Below are 19,572 nucleotides of genomic sequence, written 5' to 3' on the forward strand. Positions count from 1 at the left end.
TAGTGCAGTAGGCAAAGCTGCTGCTTCATGGATTCATTATCCTGGGTTTAAATACCCAACCTTGTTCTTGTTCTTGTCTATACTGTTTTTTCTCCCTTTTTTCTCTGGGTACTATTTCCCTCATTCATAAAGATATATTTGTTAAGCTAGACTGGGGATCTAATTTGGTCTTGAGATTGCCTGTGTGAGTAGGCCCTGTGAGGGACTGACACTCTCTCCATGGCCTATTCCTGCCATGTACTCAATGGTGCCATGGTGTTTTGACATTTTTTATTTTAATCTTTCAATAACATTAGTGATTAAAATGGTTTGTGATAGAATTTTATAACAAAATGGTGAAGTTTCAAGATATGCTGGTTTTATTATTAAAGTCAGTGAGGTCTGAAAGTGCATGTTATTTATTGTGTATGAGACTTGTTTAAAATTGATTTCAGATCTTGAATAATAATTATGAATATACAGTAAGAGGAATAACAAGATTGTTTAATCAATCAGGCAGTTCTATTCATTGGGTTTAAAGAATCTCCAGAACAACACATTTGGCGGTTTGTTATGTATGTAAGAGGTATCTTTCCAGGCATTACTCCACTTGTATTGTTATATACTGTATTTGCAAAAGAGATCTTTTTATTATCTGATGCGTAATGTGTCAGAAAGTCTTAAGCACTGTGTCTCATTAAATGTGCTTTATGTGCACTGTAAATGCATGCCACAACTGCTATACTCCCCAGTGACACTGCTCAGAATTACTGGGTATAGACACATCCAAACAAACTAAAGATTCCTTGTCTGCTTTTTCAGCCAACATCACCGTTTATGGTGAGTGCCCTGAAAATGAGATCTTCATAAGTTGCATGGATGACAAAAAGGGCAAGAACTGTGAAGCCAGTTGTTATAACCTAGAGATGGTAGGCCAAGTGTGTGGAGGCACATGTGAGCCAGGCTGTGTGTGCACATTTGGGTAAGTTCCTTATTGTTTGCTCAGCATAGGGCAGGACTTTTAGATTCAGATTGTAAAATGACATCAACCCAATCACGGTTTGTTAATAACATGTTACTCAATAGGACTGGACATTAATGAGCAAGAAAAATAATGATTTTGTTAGATTTTTGATACAAAACAACATATTCATTAGAACTTTTCTGAGGAGAATAGGTAATTCCCATTCACCTAATTTTTCAAAAATGACACTCCCACTATTCTCAGAAAAATATAACTTTTAACATTACAATTCTTGTCCATTTTTGCAGAATGTTGTATATATGCATAATCAATAAATGCAACTAATTAATTTAAAGAACAGAAAAATAAATAATCATAAACGAAAATGAAATAAATTTAATAATAAGTCTAAAACAGGCGGTAACTGGAAAGTAAAAGATACTGTCAGTGATCGGGGGTGAATGCAGAGGCAAAAATATATGCAGCAAAGAACATCACAAAGACAGCATCAAGCATTTCCACCAAATATCAAAGAAAAGCTTATAAGAAAGTGATTTAGGACATAACCATTCTTAACAAAACATACACTCTGTACTAACACGCTACTCTAAGCAGACTTTCAGTACAGTATACGTAAACTCAGGGCTTCCTAGATTTTTCATCTTTTTCTTATAAGTACATCCTAAGTCTGTAACTGTGAATTTAGTAAAGGTTCAGTGTTACAGTATATGCATATAAAATATATGAGACAAAATGTCAAAGTGATACGTGATGAGTGACTAGTTAAGTGACAAAGTAATTTCAAGCTTGTTAGGATGACTAAAAACAAAACAAAAAAAATTAATAATAATACATTTTCTAAATGGACACCATAATGTACGAGTTTCAATTAATTGTGCATGTGTTTCAGTATATACTGTAATTTAAAATACCACGGCTGAGTATCTACTGCATTTATTCACGCATTAATTTTATGCATTTCACTGTATAATGTACAGTATGTTTCAGTGTATAGTTTATGCATTACTATATATACAGTATACAGAATATATATAGTTCAGAATGAATACAATATTTATCAATAAACACCTCAAATATTTATTTAACAATAAATTCTACTAATTCTACAAATAAAGTGTGTCTTTAGCCAACAATGTTTCACTTTTACACAGATGACAACATAATAATTGTTTTTCTTCTAAGTTATCTGTAATAAGATATTGTGACAGCATCCTCATTGTCCTTTAAATGTAAAGTCTTATCATTGGCACAAAGATTTTGAAGTATGCATGGTGATCTTCTATGCTTTTTGGAGTTACACCTTGGCACATTCAATGTCATGCACTGAAAAACAGAGACACAATATATCAACAGAGGTATGGCTAAAGGCCTGCACAATGAGATCACACTATCTGCATCTAGAAACCAGGGTTTGATTGCTCAATATCCTTTTCTTCCAGCTATGTAAGGAACAATGTAGGGTCCTGTGTTCCCATCAGCGAGTGTCCCTGCTCATTCAAAGATGATCTTTATTTCCCTGGAGAGAGTATTTTGGTGGAGTGCAACACATGGTAAGTAGGTGATAAATACAAACAAGCCTAGAATATAAAGTATATACAGCATAATGGACTTCTCCATCTGTTACATGAACATTTTAATACTAGTTATCTAGAGAACAGCCAACTTAAGAAAATTGATGGCCCAGGTTGGCCTGCAGTGTAAAACCATGAATGTAGGTTTCTTGTACTATATACAGAATGTATGAAGAAAATTTTCAACAGTTAAGTATATTTTTACACGTTGTATTGAAGCTCTGCCTGGGTTTGTTAATGCCTTGTGCCAGATGCTGCCAGAGTAGCCCCTAGCCATTGTTGGCCTGAACTGAATTACATAGATCTAATAATGAATGGATGGGGGGATTAGTATTTTTATGTATAGAAAAATCAGGGAAAAGCATGAATGCTAATTAATTGGGTTAATTATGGAAATGTTGGGTTTTATGGAAAAAGACAACAGACTTAATAATTTGACTCACAGAATAAAAGGTTTATTGCATGCAAAATCAAAATCGAGACACTGGACAAGTTCAGGTGAAGTGCTATGTGCCTAACCCCACCATTAGAGCGTTCCCTTTTTATATGGTTCTTTACCATCAGGCTCTGCCACGGTGGCACTACTTTACCAAAGTTCATCACAGGCTTACAGAATCTGCTGAATTCCCCTTTCTCATATTTGTCTTGCACATTTTGTGCTATTCTTTATCAATTGCCAGTCCAAAGGTCAGTGCCACATGTACAGCACTTGATTTTAAAGAATCAGTACAATATATAACCAATTAATAGTTTTAAGATTTATGCTAATTTATACTAAAATTAAGGTTAATGCTTCAATAATTCAATGTGTTCATTTTTAAAATTGGTGCATGTTCGTTGGAGTTATGTCAGAATAATGCAAATACATACAGTATACTTTTGGATGTGACAGAACACTAGCAGCCTAACTAAAATAAGGTTTTGCAGTGAAATTGCTAGCTACTGTGAAGTACCATGATTTGTCATATTATTTGTATTTTACCTTTATTTCTAAGAGTTTAAAAGAAAGGTCCATACTTTTTTTGTTTCTGATTAGCCCTGTTCTCAGATGTTAATTAAATGGAGCCAGATATGGAGGCAGAAGTCTAATAAGAAAGCAAGTCCGATAACCTTCATAACATACCAATTTCTTCTTCCTTGTAGCACTTGTTCCAATGGAAAATTTACATGCACAGACAATGTGTGCAGTGCTGTTTGTAATGCTTATGCAGAGTCCCAGTTCCTCACGTTTGACATGTTTTGGGAAAAGTTTCCCCCAGTGCAATGTGAAATCATACTCACCAAGGTACTGACAACTTTGCTTTTTTTTAATGGAGAGAACATAATTCTATTAACTGCTATCTTCTGAATATCAATTTAAAACTCATCAAATCATTCTGAAGTTTTTATAAATTCAGTCATTAAAGTTATAATTATCATATACAGTATGTTGTCAAGAACTTTATGTTCTATCCTTTCATAAAAGTGACCTGAAAAGGTTGATATATTTCCTTTGCTGAAGCAAAGGTCTTTTATTGAAAAAATGAAGAAGGACAATCGAACCATAACAGTTTAGAGGAGTCTAAAAAATCATCCACCAAGACACATGGACTAGATAAGCTCCAGTATTAAGGAAAAGTAAAAATAAAGATGTGAAGAAAAAAAAAGTCAACAAAAGAAATTGCCAGAGAAGCTAGTGGTCTCAACCTAAACAAAAGGTCTTCCATATTAAGCAAAGTTCAAACAATAACTGAGCATGAACCTTGTTCTTAAGTAAGTTTGCCACAATAACATCACATACACACAGTTACACAGAGAACATGCCATTACTGACAAGTAGAATAATATTGACCCTAATTTCAAAATAGCGAAGTGATGACATCAACAACATGCTACAGAAAACCAAACCAAAGTAACAAATACAAAATTAAATATTACAATTTTTGACTAGATCATGAAATATGTGTGCATCACTTCCTTTCAGTGCTACATCACAAAAAGAATATTGTTAAAGGCTATTTAATGCCATAAGTGCAAAATATTAATTGAAGTGTAAAGGTAATCTTACACTGAAGATAAATGCCTCTGCTCAGAAATTCAGTCAAGCTGACGCTCCTCCTGACAGCTGCTATCCTTCCTAAGAAAGCAGTGGTGGAACACAAATTCACACTTCTAGATTGAATAGCAGTCTTTTTCTTGTCACTGCCCTGTCTCCATTACTTTAAGGGGTCCCCTCATATAGTGCAGACTGTCCTTCTCTTGCTCTTTCTCTCTCTCTCACTTTTGCATAAATCCCAACCCACCACCCAATACCCCCCAAACATCTAGAAACCACTCAGGTCCTTTACCCTGAGATGGGAACCCAGTGCCTTTGAGTCAGTAAGCAGCAGCTGATCCCATTGAGCTAAAGGAAATGTACACCTGAGTTCTCTGTCTCAGCCTCATTACCATTTACCTACAATAAAAAAAAAAACATAAGACTGTGTTCCCTTTTAAAATAAAAACAATTATAAAATAGTAAAGTATACATATGAAGATTTTTTTAACTAAAAAATTAACTTTATATACTAGATGAAGCATGTATAAGGTAACACATGTGTTGCTTCTACTCACAGGGGCAGTATAACCAGAACACAGATTTTGAGGTCACAGTTCAGAGCAGCGGCTGCCCAGAATATGGAAATGCAGTCTGCAGAAAGCAAGTTAATGTTAATTTTGGACAAACACAAGTGGTCCTTTTAGGATCAGAAGTCACAGTGGTAAGTCTAGCTTGTTTTATTTTGAGCCTTTTTCATTGTGTTAGCTTTCAAATATGGAACTTTCTTGAAAGCTTCTAAGAGTGTTGTCTATAGGATAGCACGTGCAAAGAAAATCTATAGTTAGCAGATTACCAACTAACAGAAGAAAATAGAGTCATGCACTGTATATATTAAGTAATCAATAGTGCTTAGCATTTCAAACTCATTTTGTTATCATTTAGTTGCCTTGTTACTTATTGCATATGTCACTTCATTAACAAGAGTAACATTAGTCACATTTTGAGATGTGCCACAGATGGAGAATGTAAGTATAGTGGTGGGATGAAGAGAAAATAACTCAAAAGTGTGAAGTCATTTCAACTTTGCATCTGATAATAAATCTATTTTTTGAAAGATCTACAAAAATGAGCTTACTCGGTAGATGTTGTGTGTGAGAACCTTTAAAGAAAACACATCAGAGTAACTTTGATCCCTCTCACACTCGCACTTTAGAATAAACAAGCAATATTCTCAGTGTTACCTTCTTTTGTTTTTTATGGCAGCTCAAAATCTTTATGTGACAGCGCAGAATCCAAGTAATCAATAATATGAAAAACTTCTTTTACAAAGTACTGCATTTCTTTATATAACAGTTACAACTAGGATTTGGTACTATACTGTAAAGAAAAAAGGAGACTTTAAATATGTGACACTCACAGTCTTTACTGACATCTAGCAGATAAAATCTAACAATATTTTCTTGGAAATATTTGTCTGTTTTCAGTGGGTTTGTCCTTCTTCTCCTTGACATAGACAACAGCTTTGAAAGTGTGAAGCTTGACCTTACAGTTAGTAACGAGACTTGTTGCTATGTACTTTTTTGGCAACTGCAAGTATATTGCATACTTTGTACTATTGTTGTGAAGGAGAGTGCTGTAGAAGAAGTACATATCTTTCCTTTTTGAATGCTTAGATTTTTGCAAAAACATTGCATTTTTTAAAATGCCTGATTAATTGATTAACCAAAACAATAATTAACCAACTAATCAAGATATTAAGATAGTGCAAGATTTTAGCCAAATAGTTAGTTGCAGCTCATATATTCTCACACACAAACACACACATATATATATATATATATATATATATATATATATATATATATATATATATTTAGCTTTCAATATATAAATGGATTGGACAGAACTTAAGTGTTTAAATAGGCTTGCAAAGGGAAACTGTAGTCAAACACAAAGTTAGTACATGAACAGCAGTAAAGATTTTCAGAAATGTTTAACTATTTCATTTCCAGTATAACTCACAAAATGGCATCTGCTTGTCATTTATAAATAGCACAACACATGTTGGGATGGCACAAATGTTAACGGTGCTTCCTTACAACTCCAAGTCCTGGATTAAAGTTCAATGTCACCTACTTTTCAAGTCTTTGCGTGTGTGTGGGTGGGTGTATGTGTGGGTGTTTCCAGGTACTTAGGCAAACTGGATGGGTGTAAGTATCCGTGAGTGTGTCCTCTCCAAGGTTGATTCCTACCTTGTGCCTAATGTTGATCAGGATAGCATTTGGCTCTCTGCAACCATGGAACTGGATAAACGAATTCAAGAAAAAGATAGATTAATGGACAAATGAGTATGATTTTAAATTAAATGTAGGCTGATTTTTAAAAGCCATTTTGTAAATACCATAATGAGAGACACAAAAACAGGACAAAATGAGAAAAATTCTTCTTAAGCTCATTGTTTTACTAAATATTTTGCTTTGGCACATTACATTCACTTTTGGGCAGGTTCCTTCCTTTAGCATGGGAAGTTTCTTTCAACCAACTATTAGGTGATTTAAATAAACAAAGGATGGATTTTGTAAAATGCATCCTCACTGGAGAGTCAAGTTTTCATTCAGTATGAATATATGCTAAATTTCCAGGCGTGCAAGCAAATAAATAAATGAAGCAAATTGCAATGCCTACCACAAGTCAACTCTCTCAGTGGCTGAATAAACTTTGCATGTTGTGCCCAGCAGAGAGCATTAGCTCCACAGATGGACCAGGTACAATGCTGGGAACTGCACTGTTGAAAGCTGTTCTGCTTACAGTGCCACCTAACAACCACAGCAACAATATAAAAAAAGCATGCCACAAATAATACCTTTATACTTAGCTTGTATTAGAGAATCTTTCAAGTCCACAATCGGGCCCTGAAGGGTGATAAATTTTGGCATAGATGAATGTAGCAGTATAGCTGAGCTACTTGGCAGTTCTTCTCCTGATGCTATGAGAGCCTGCAGACAATTGAAGGGTGGAAGGTTATGGTGAAATATATTTCACAAGTTCCAGTGCTGAGCAGATCAGCAATTATGGTGCTCCACTGTGTCCGGGATTTAGCAGGTGTAGGCTCTCAAAATGCCAATGTGTGGTTAAACATTCTGTAGCTTTAAGGTAAGATTGTTGTGGTAGAACAATTACCAAGGGATTAACTAGAAGCTTGCCCCATGCCCTCTTCACCATACCAAAAAGAATATTAGTTAGCATTTTTCTTGGCATGACCCAAGAAATGATTTCTCAGAGTCTAATAATGAAAACAAAACCAAGAATATAGAATAAAAAAGAAAAACAAGGGATGCATTATAATGATGATGAGTAAAAATGGTACAGGAAAGAAAAATATTTCATAAGCAGGTTATATGAGGGGGCAGCACGGTGGCGCAGTGGGTAGTGCTTCCTGCGTGGAGTTTGCATGTTCTCCCCATGTCTGCGTGGGTTTCCTCCAGGGACTCCGGTTTCTTCCCACAGTCCAAAGACATGCAGGTTACGTGCACTGGCGATTCTAAATTGTCCCTAGTGTGTGCTTGGTGTGTGTGTGTGTGCCCTGCGGTGGGCTGGCGCCCTGCTCAGTGTTTGTTTCCTGCCTTGTGCCCTGTGTTGGCTGGGATTGGCTCCAGCACACCCCTGTGACCCTGTAGTTAGGATATAGCGAGTTGGATAATGGATGGATGGATGGTTATATGAGGAAAAGCTTATTAAATACACAAATCACAGTGGCACATTGAATATTAATTGGACTTCATGGCTGCCTGCACTATACTATTTATTTATAATTAAAATCTATACTATAACCTTCCCAGGGTTTTGAAAATCAGTGAAAAGATTAAATTAATTTTTTTAACTTTTCCTCTTAACTTTACAGGTGAATACAGACAACAACTTTTTGCCAAACATCTATGATGCTGGATTTTACACAGTTGTGGAGTTTATCCAAGGAATTACAGTTTACTATGATGCTCATCTTGATGTGATCATTCAGATTCAACCAAACCTGAGGGTAATGTGTTTCTGAAAACTGCATGCTGATCACTAAGGGTGTAGTCAAATTACAATGAAAAGCAACGGTAGATTGGATGGGAAGGTGTGTGCAGTTTTTCAAAAAATGATAATGAATATACATTTTCTTGTTTTTGTTTTCAGGGTGGACTGTCTGGTATGTGTGGAGATGCAGATGGTAGTACAGTGCAAGAGGCCGCCTATGGAAATATGCTGTCTTATGGTGTGAAAAATATCATTGGAGAGGTATAAAATTTTACATGTGCATATTGTGTGCATGCATATGTAAAAATGTTAATGGAAGTGTTAGATTGGGTGCTCACTTTTCTACTATGTGTTTGTTGAGCAGTACCCATTTACTGTATTTCCATTTATATTTTCAGTGCATAGTTTCAAGTGTCTCGCCCAGTAATGTGTCTGAGAAACTCATGAAATACATAGAAAGCAGATGTAGCATCTTGAAGAGTGATGTATTTGCCTCATGCCACTCTGAGGTGAGTCTTAAAACTAAAGCACTTGTCCACTTCAAACAATTACTCTAAATACTTCTGCAACTGAGATATATATACTGTATACTGTATATAAAAATGTTAAAAGCTATTTCCATGTCTAAAAGGAATGAAGGTGAAAGACACACATTTTTGGCTGAAAATGAGCTTAGTTTTATATGTTTTTCTTTGACAGTTTTCTTTCAAACTGTCAAGAGAACCATTATTTAATATTATATTTACCAGAGGGGCCAGATATAAAGGTGTTGTTGCTGATTTATTTGCAAATGACAGAGTGGCTCCTGTTACAGCTCAAAGTGCCTGGTGAGGAATGTGACTCTCCTTTATGAAGTCAGCAGCGGATGAGAAGTTTATTCTAGAGAATAAAAGCCTCAAATTACATGTGGACTTAACTTCAAAAATAATGTTGTAGTACATTGTAAAGGTCCTAGATAGCCACAATATAATGTTGTAGCCAGATTTCTGATGTTCAATATTAGGTTTTCCTGTATATGCAACATAATAAGAACATCAAATTTCTGTTTGCACTAAATATTTGACCTGTCAAACAGCTGTACTTCAACATGAGCTTGAAACGAGGATGGCTGTCAATCCTCATATTAAAATCAACATTCACAAAAAAAGACACCTTGTGAACAGGGGCATAGCTAGGAATTAATTTGGGTTGAGAAAGTCCACTAATCTTAATTCTCTCTACAGTCGATCATTTGGAATTGTTATAAAATATATTTTACAAACCCAAAATCCACCACTCTGGCTACACCTATGCTTGTAACCATTCTCAGGTTTGAAAGGTTCAGAAAATAAAAGATGTCTGCTATAGTTAGTTGCTGATCAAAAGATTTCACCACATCTCATATTAGACAGGGGAGTTACGCCAGACTGCTCTTTGTAGACTTCAGCTCGGCATTTAACACCATCCTCCCACAACGACTGGTGTCCAAACTGGCAGATCTGGGACTTCCATCACTCACCTGCAGTTGGATACTGGACTTCCTGTCGGGTCGCTCCCAGAGGGTCAGGCTGGGTCTCCACACATCCACTGCTCTCAGCTTCAACACTGGGACACCGCAGGGTTGTGTGCTCAGCCCGCTCCTCTACACCCTCTACACATATGACTGTGTCCCCACTCACCATAGCAACAAGATTATAAAGTTTGCGGATGACACGACGGTGGTCAGACTCATCTCGGGCAAGGAGGGTGAGCTAGCATACAGGGACGAGGTGGAGCGACTGTCAGAGTGGTGCACAGTCAATAACCTGCTCCTCAACAACAAAAAAACAAAGGAGCTTGTTATTGACTTTAGGAAAAACAAAACTGACATCCAGCCACTCATCATTGGCGGGGCCTGTGTGGAGAGGGTCCCGGTGTTCAGGTTTCTGGGTATGGAGCTGGAGGATGACCTGACCTGGAGCGCCAACACCAAGGAGCTGCTAAAGAAGGCGCAGCAGAGACTGTATTTTCTGAGAATTCTCAGAAAGAACCACCTCCCAAAAAATCTGCTCCTTGCTTTTTATCACTGTTCCATCGAGAGTGTGCTCATGTACGGACTGTGTGTGTGGTATGGCAGCTGCACTTCCTCAGAAAAGAAAGCGCTCCACAGGGTCGTCAGGATAGCGAAGAGAACAATTGGTTGTACCCTCCCCACTCTGGAACAAATCTACACCTCCCGAAGCCGCAAAAAAGCAATAGACATTTCACAGGACTCATCACATCCCGGTCATTGCCTCTTCCAGCTTTTGCCATCGGGCAAGAGATACAGAGCTATGAAAACTAGGACAAACCACCTTAAAAACAGCTTTTATCCGAAAGCAATCATGGCCCTGAACTCAGAATAAAACTGCTCCATATTATTCTTCCAATGTGCAATATAGACCTTAAGTCAACAAGTGCAATTTGTATATTTATTACTATTAGGTTTGTTATTATTTTCTCTCTTCTTGTCTTTTTGTCTTTTTAACTCTTATTCCTCACACTGAGTCGATTGCACCTTCAATTTCGTTGTTCCTTTGTAAAAGTGACAATTACAATAAAGATCTATCTATCTATCTAGACTCAGCAAGTAAAAGACGCTAAGTGATGACTCTTTCCTGGGCTAATGTGCATGTTAGTGACTGTGTCCTGTAATAGACTGTAAAAGGCCTTGTTCCAATGCAGAGATTATGTGCTGGTCATGTCTGACCTAGAATTGTAAGGAGTGTCTCCAGAAAATAAGTTAGGAAATGTTTAGTGATACATTTGTATTATAATTTCATAGAAATTGGCTTGTATTATTAATGACTCTTAAGACAGTAATGAATATTGATTGGCTTCCTAGAAATCATCCAGTACCTTTCCAGTAATATTCTCAATATGCCATTTTACCAGTTCTTCAAAATGATTTGTCCTTTTTTCAGGTGCCAGTAAATAACTACTACCTGTCGTGTGTGGAGGAGACAGTAGAGTGTAATGATGGTGATGCCTGCCTTTGCTTCTGCTCCTCAGTGGCTGCATATGCAAGAGCATGCTGCCGCAAGGGTATTGCCATAGACTGGAGAACTCCAGACATGTGCCGTAAGGATGCTTCTTTTTTTATCAATCATCATGTGTTGGCAGGGACCTTGTTATACTGTAGTTCCCTGAAATGGAATTAACAACAATGTCAATGTGAAAAAAAAATAATTCCCAAAAAATTCAAACAAAAAAAATAGGCATGGTACAGAGGGAAGTTTTAGAAGCATCAAGTCAATGGATGCTAGGCAGTATGATTTTGTTTTTATAGCAGTGTGTGACTCTGAAGAAGTCACTAGACTACCTCTGTTCTAATGGTAAAAACATTTATATATGTAAACAAATATAATGTGTCCTGATGTTTTGCTTCACCTTTTATCAGTCAGCCAAGTACTATTACTATTGCCTCAGGAACAGAGTGCAGAGAAATTTATCCAACTAACATGTCTACACTCTCTGGCATTCCTGTTTATCATCGAGCTGATGGATGGAGTAATATGTACATAATGCATAATATGTATACAACAAAAATCATTTATCCTTTTCTTTCCTCCTCAGCTGCTCCTTGTGAATACTTCAACAGAGGTAAGGGCTTTTCTTTGTGAAGTTTTTCAAATGGAAAAAAGCAGGCATATTTAAAAAAATCAGCAGCTTAGGCAGACTGGATAGCGCTTTCTTAACTTGTCTGACAGTTATTCTAAAAATTATAATCTGGAGTTCAGTTGAGTGGTAGTTTGGTATACCTTGATGATACTGTACAAAAATTAAGAGGTAAGAAAAGGTTTCGGCACCAGTATGCAATATTTAGTTTTATATTTAGTTCAGTAAGTGATTAATTAAAGATATTGCATTCAAATTAACATTTAGAATATTTAATTTTGAATCTTAGAAAAGGTGAATGTCAGGTTGATACTTCTTTCAAATCAAAAGACAAAGAGTTTATAAATGCATTTCCCTGAATTCTTTAATACCTGCCATCTTCAACAGAGCTGGGAAGAGGACCATTTGTTTTGCAAAATCCTAACAACAATGCCATCATTGCCAGTATCAACACAGGAGTGGTTTCAATGGTGCCCTATGAACCGAGTAACATAATTAGTCAAAGCTTCATGATCACAGAAGGGCTCTACAAAGATCCTTATAGTAAGTTTATTAAAAACTACAACTGTGAAACGAAAAATTGCTTTGTGTGTTGTGTTCAAGTTTCTATCTGCATTTTGGTAAGCTGGAATTTTACAGTATACCAAGTTCCATACTTTCATTTACCAGAATACTTAGAGCAATGAGATGCATGAAGTGAGCAATTCATGCTGTGAATTGAAATAGACAAAAGTTGTCTAATGGTGGATGTGCCATTGGCTGCCCTATGTAAAAAAAATAATTGCCATAATTGTGCTTAATTTAGAAGTGGGAAGATAAATCTTTTCTGGGGACTGAAAAGAACTATGCATTTACTTCTGCTGTTTCTCTTTTTGAGCTCTTGTTAGTCAAACATAATGTAAATGTATTTCTCTCACCACAGGTCCCAAGAGACTGGTCTCATTAGAATCAGTGCAGCACCCAAATTACTTTATTGTTTACAATAATGATGGCACTGTTGCTCTGAAGAAGTGGCAGTCTGCATCCAGCTTCCGTCTTCATAGCACCTTCGTGTTCCGCCAGGATCGCTGGATAAAAGGTTATGACGCCTATGAGTCATATGTTTCTCGAGGCTACTACCTCAGTAGTCGCCCAGACAGTACTGTTAAAGTCAGCAAGTTTATGTCTGGGATGACCAGCTTCATGAGCTTCAAAGCCAGTGGTAAGTCAGTCTTAACAGTCCAAAATTCTCCTTTGTGTAACAAAGTATTCTGAAAATGGAGACACAAAAATCCTCAGTAAAGAATATAAAGGCCTTAATGCTTTCACTCTGCAAAAAATAAAGCTGTGATATATGAATGACTTGTATTAGGCTTTCTAAGCAGAAGCAAATGAGTACTGTCATTGAAACATAGGTAGTAAATACAAAAGCCTTGGTTGAATCTACCTTAGAAAAGAAAATGTTAACATACAATTGTTACAAATAAGCTGTATTTTTTTCTTGGTATCTAGTAGTCAGTATTTTATTTCCAGCAACATAATAATATTAATAATCACTTATGCTGTACTTTACATGTAAAAAGCATTGGCATCTTATATGTTGATAGTAATAAACTTTGCAGAGATAGAGTTTTATTCTCTGACCAAATTTTGTCAATACATGTTGTTTCTTCCATTTTTAATAAGCAATTATCTAAACCTTTATTTATGTTCTTTCTATGTTGTTAATGATAGTGGAGCCACAATATAGCTACAAAGCACAGTATTTGCAATTTCTTGCTTTTGCAGTACAATCTCTTGGTCTGGCATCAAGCAAGCTATGCATTTGGAGCTACCAGCCGTGTAGCTCTCCATGCATCAAGACCTGCCGGGACCCAGATGGCACTGCATGTACACTGGATGTAAAGTAAGTTCTTTAAGACTGGGTGAGCCCTAAACTTTACATATGGGACTTGTTTCTGCATAAATGCCATAAGAGCTTCTGTGTAAACAGAACAGTTGAAGAAAACTTTACATTGGCACATCTATCTCTGACAATGGCATGACATAAGCATGCAATACAAAATTATTCAATGATAAATGTGCAGTTGAAAAAATAGTACATCAATAAATACATGCTGCTAGTAAATGCACCCACTGACTCCAGCGCTTGAGTCTCAAATTCTTTAATAATCAGAACTACAACTCCAGATTGGCATGTTTCAATTTTTAATCATATTCCAACTGCAAATGTAATTTGGTTTAAACTTTGCAGGAGATAGTACGTCATTTAAGTGCAAGTGTGTTATGCAGTTCCAGGGTGTACCTACTGCATATTATAAGCACATTAGAGCTTTTGCACCAGTAATCACATTCCAATAAGAACTGTGACTGCTCCCATAAACTGCACAGCAATTTAAAATCTGTTTAACAGAAGAGTATGCTTTTGACTTGAACACAGGTCCTTGCTTAAAATGCTCATTTGGCTTTAGAAGCCATGTTTCCATTTTGTTTACATAGGGTTGATACAGAAACTATATCGCATTAAGTAACACATCTTTAATAATGAACACACATGTATCAAAAATATATCACAGTGTCCCTTATACAATGATATCTACACTTTGGAAATGCTCAAAAATTAATGTGAAAAACAAAATGTGGCTGATTATACTTTTTTGTGCATTGCATTTAGAAGCATTTTTCATGTATGGATATCAAGTCTGTCTTATTTCACAGCAACACTAAATAAAGCATTAAGGAAGCTGTACAAAGCCTTTAGAAGCTGCAAAATTATATTGAATACCTTCACACACAAGTTCAACAAAATTTGGTATTTTTCTTGATTAATGAAAGCATGTAGCACAGCTTGCTTCTCCCTGAAGCACAATTTGATTTGGTTGGGGAGCATTCTCTGTGGACCAGTTGGGACAATATGCTGGAGGTGATCATGATCATCTGAAATATTCTGTTTAATATGTCTCTCAGACTGCTTCATCACACCTGGAGTGAGTGCCACTGGTCTATAGTCATTCAAGGCAATTCACTTTTATTTTCTTAAGTACAGGGATAATTGTTGTCCTTTTGAAGCAAGCCAGGACCATGCCCTAAAATTCCATCCAGACCAGATCCTAATGAGCAATCCATTTAGAAGTCCTCATCCATCATGTATGAGAAGAAAGAAGGCTGAATCATATAGAAAGCATTAAGGTCATTCCAAAGAAAAAATACAGATGAAAATGGAGCAGGTTTTAGTTTGTAGTCCTATAATCATCTACTGTATAATCCCCATCAAAGTTAGTGAAAATTATCACAGCAGCTATTTTCTATCTATAGCTTACCCCCATACTAACATTAGCCACTTTGATCGCTTTTCTAACTTCATTTCAGCATTTCTTTTTATACTTCCACATTACCTATTTAAAATGCTTTACTGTGTGCAATCATACAATTACCTCATTTTTCACTTTATGAGATATATGTACATTTTTAATGACAATTTAAATAATGCTATTAAAGTTGACTAGCTAGAATGTCTTTGCAGTAGTAAAGTTCCTTGTTGAGAATTCATCTTTTTAACCTACCCTTAAACAGAATCAATCCAAGGTCATTCATACACAATTCCACATCAGCTTGCATAAGTAGAACAATATTAAAACATTCTGTCAGTCTGGCACATTGTGTTTATAAAAAATCAGAAACAAGTTACTATGTTGAATGTGAAATGGTGGAATTTAAATGATACATATATATATATATATATATATATACATCATCTTCCTCAGGGTTGAAGGCTGCTACCCTCAGTGTGCCCCAGACAGGCTCTTTGATGAAGTTACTCACCGCTGTGTCTACAAAGAGGACTGTAAGCTGAGTTCTTCTGTTTATAAACAAAAAAAAATGTTTTTATTTGGTTTCTTAATAGAATTATTTAATTATGTGTATAAAAGGTAAGAATATTTCCATCAGCTATTTCTAACTGAATATATCTATGCCATTTTATTTTACAATAGGTTATATACCACCAGTGACAACTGCACCTCCATCAACAACAACTGAACTCTCTCCAACAACCACTCCATCTTTGACAACAATTTCCCAAGAAACACCTCCTGTGACATTTACAACTCCTCCAATGTCATTAACCACTGTAAATATATAGTTTTTGTTATTTAAAGAATGAGAGTATGAATTGAAGACAACATGGTATCTGTAGAATGTGATCTTGCCATGTTGGGGAGAGATTCTGTGCCTCAATGATCTTTACAGCAATGTTAGCTGAGGATATATGCCACCTTTTGCATTAACCAATGGTGAATAGTTCTAAGGGGAGGGACGGACAAAGAACATTTGTAAAGCCCTGTTTGATTTAGCTTGAAAAAGCTCAGTCGAACTGCTGTGCGGGCTGAGAACCCACAAGGCTAAAGGAGAGGTTTCATGTGTTATGCTGGTTGGATGACAAGCAAGAGTGTGACAGACAAAGGCATATTAGATGCTGGGCTCTTCAGAGGTTATTTCTTTGTTGTAAAAGAAGTTGGAACACATGTAGAATATGGAGAAATATTGCTAGAATATAGTAGGATTGACTGTTTTGCAATAGCAGGATGTTGCCCACACTGCTCTCAGCAAGAATGGGGAAGTGTTGATATCATCGAGAGATGGAAGGAGTGCTTTGAGGAACTCCTATGCCTAGGAGTGGGCATAGGCACTGGTTGTGGTTGGGTCCATCTTAATGGCTTAGATTGCTGCTGTGATTAGAAATTTTCATAGGGCCAATGTGATCGATGACATCTTACTGGAAAGCATTGGATAGTATGTGGTTGTTTAGGCTAACACATCTCATGGATCACACTCCTCAGCCTTCCTGAGGAAAGGATATGCTGGAGTACTGGGACAGAGACTCTGTCTACTTGTTGGACCTCATATTCAGAGGGAATAATGTAAAATTTGTCCTGGGCATGAAACAATGGAACAGCTCTTTGTCTTTTTTGCATATACAGTAAATGGTTGTGGGAATCTGGCTAAGTGAACTTTGTAGACATGGAAAGGCCTATGTAACCTCTTATATCTTGTGGAAGGTGCTACAAGAGTACACAGAGTGATTCTGGTGCTGGTGCAGCATGCCATTTAGTCCCTGTGTTTGTAAAGTAAGAGTTGTGCTTTGCATACTTGGTATTAAGTCAAGAGCATTCAGTGTGAACTCTGAACCATGCTGAGTCTTGCCTCTTCTGTTCATAATTTTCATGGACAGGGCATCACGGATGACCAACAGAAAAACAGACAATAACAATACTGATGTATTTCTGGCAGCAATGTCCGTTTGAAGGACATAAAAATAAAGAGAAATATATTTAACAAGTATTTCATTAGCGTGCACATGTGAAAAAGAAAGCTAGTTAAATATTAGCTAAAAAATTAAAATGTTGGGTAAACATTTCAGCCACTAAACTTTTATAATGACCCTTGCAGGCTTAACAGTCAAATGCTGTCTTTTAACATTCCTTTTATCTTCATCATATAATTAATTTTAAAATTAAGGAAATGAACTAGGAAAGAGCAATATAAAGGTATTTTTTTTATACGAACTGACCAATGAACCTCCTTTCTCTTTTAGCCTCTATGTGACAAAAGAAATTGTCCACCAGTGTTGGATTGTGAAAATCCTAAACATGTCAAAATGACTACTAAAGACCAAAATGGCTGCTGTGATGTTGTACAGTGTGGTAAGTTGTTTTCTGTCTGCACAGTTGAATTATAAAGCTGAAGGGAAAAAACATTAATTACATGTTATATTCAGAACTGTTGTTAAGAAGTCTAGTTGATTGGAGGGTGGAATTCTTTCTATTGCAAAGACAAAAGGTATGGTTTCGTAGGACAGGAGGTGTAATTAAACATTAGCTAAAATTTACAAAAAGACTTTATCAAGATGAGTTGACATAAAAACTCAGTCAGAATGAATATACTACAAGCACACATCATTTTTAAATCCTCATCTTAGTCCAACACATGACATTGACATGTTAGAAAGTTAAAAAGACACATAGTACAATTCTGTATTGATGAAGTAAAATATAGGAGCTGCTTGTGTTTTCCATATTATGACAGCTGTGGTAGACTTTTTTAACTAGTTTATCAAGGACTACTACAGTATGTCCGCCACTGACTACAGTTTAGTGTTAAGATGATCAACCTTATCACAGTCAGATTGATTACTTATAACATTAAAAAAGGAAGAGGCAGCTGTGGCATCAACAAAAAACATCTCTTAAAAGCATGCTTCTCTTTAGACCATGTAAAAGGCATTGTTACATTAAAGGAGATACAGTAATTATCAGATATTTCAATATTATCTGAGTCACATTCATTTTAAGCTCTTTTGAGATAACTGTATCTACTGTGTGACCCTCTTTCTGTGTTGACTGGGTGGTATATTGAGTAAAGTCAAAAGCATTCAAAAGATCCATAAATTATTTACCCTTAGGATCACAATGATTATCTCCAAGAAAGTTAAAATCATCTACTATTAGAAAATTGACAAAACTAGTTATTATTTCATATAGTAAATCCAAAAATTCATGAATAACTGAGGTATTTTGGTGGGTGATAAATAGTAAAAAAGAATATGACACTGTTTAAATAGTGACTGCAAGATACCCAAAAGACACAAAACTGATAAGATTGGCATTTTTACCATTTACACTGCTCAACATATGCTCTATTTACAAGGATAATGTCTTCTTTTCCATTTTGTAAAACTGAAGTTTGTCAGGGCTGTCTCATAAATGCTTTAGTTCATCCACTACTAAGCCACGTTTCATACAGAATTCAAAGTCTTTTTTCCTATCAATGATAATATAATTTACATAATTATAAGCCTCAGGACAATTAGGTAGTGAAACTAACCAAAAAATGTTTTTCTTAATAAATCTAATGTAAGAAGGTAGAAGGAACTAAAAATTCAAACAGAATGTATGATATAATGAATAATTCAGTAAGAAGTGGATAAGAGACTGAGAAATTTCATATGAAACTGAAATAATGATTGCTATAACACTTCTGATGTGACAAAACAATTATTTTGTTAAATAGCTTGCTCTCTGAGAAATATTTGACATTTAAGAGAGCCATCATAAAAGAATTTAAGTGCAGAATAACTAAGGGAATACGGAGCACTCATTGTGAAACTAAATTCTTCTGTTTTTTTACTTGAAGTGCCCACCAGTGGTCCTGAAATATCAATAAACCCTACCTTGGGAACAAGCAGTGTAACGATTACTACTGCACAGCCCAGTACAACATATGAAACCTCTGGTGAAAGTGAAACCACAACTATAAACCCAGACCAAACAGGAATGATTGTGACAGATACCACTGAGACTGAAAAACCATCAGGATCAAGTACTGCAGCTAGTACCACAAAACACTTC

General features: G+C 36.0%; 1 protein-coding gene across 1 annotated transcript in view; it reads left to right on the forward strand.

The window, feature by feature from the left end:
* LOC114661346 (mucin-2-like) overlaps positions 1-19,572 on the forward strand; it is a 54,226-nt gene that overhangs the window by 12,795 nt on the left and 21,859 nt on the right. The window contains exons 12-27 of the mRNA XM_051933351.1: positions 802-961; positions 2,404-2,514; positions 3,679-3,820; positions 5,130-5,273; positions 8,454-8,588; positions 8,732-8,833; positions 8,971-9,081; positions 11,494-11,650; positions 12,146-12,172; positions 12,575-12,730; positions 13,110-13,388; positions 13,955-14,072; positions 15,931-16,010; positions 16,159-16,295; positions 17,760-17,868; positions 19,358-19,552. Of these exons, the coding sequence (XP_051789311.1) occupies positions 802-961; positions 2,404-2,514; positions 3,679-3,820; positions 5,130-5,273; positions 8,454-8,588; positions 8,732-8,833; positions 8,971-9,081; positions 11,494-11,650; positions 12,146-12,172; positions 12,575-12,730; positions 13,110-13,388; positions 13,955-14,072; positions 15,931-16,010; positions 16,159-16,295; positions 17,760-17,868; positions 19,358-19,552 (2,163 nt within the window). The remainder of the gene's footprint in view (positions 1-801; positions 962-2,403; positions 2,515-3,678; positions 3,821-5,129; positions 5,274-8,453; positions 8,589-8,731; positions 8,834-8,970; positions 9,082-11,493; positions 11,651-12,145; positions 12,173-12,574; positions 12,731-13,109; positions 13,389-13,954; positions 14,073-15,930; positions 16,011-16,158; positions 16,296-17,759; positions 17,869-19,357; positions 19,553-19,572) is intronic.

Source organism: Erpetoichthys calabaricus, chromosome 11 (assembly GCF_900747795.2).
Source record: "Erpetoichthys calabaricus chromosome 11, fErpCal1.3, whole genome shotgun sequence".
Taxonomy (NCBI): Eukaryota; Metazoa; Chordata; class Cladistia; order Polypteriformes; family Polypteridae; genus Erpetoichthys; species Erpetoichthys calabaricus.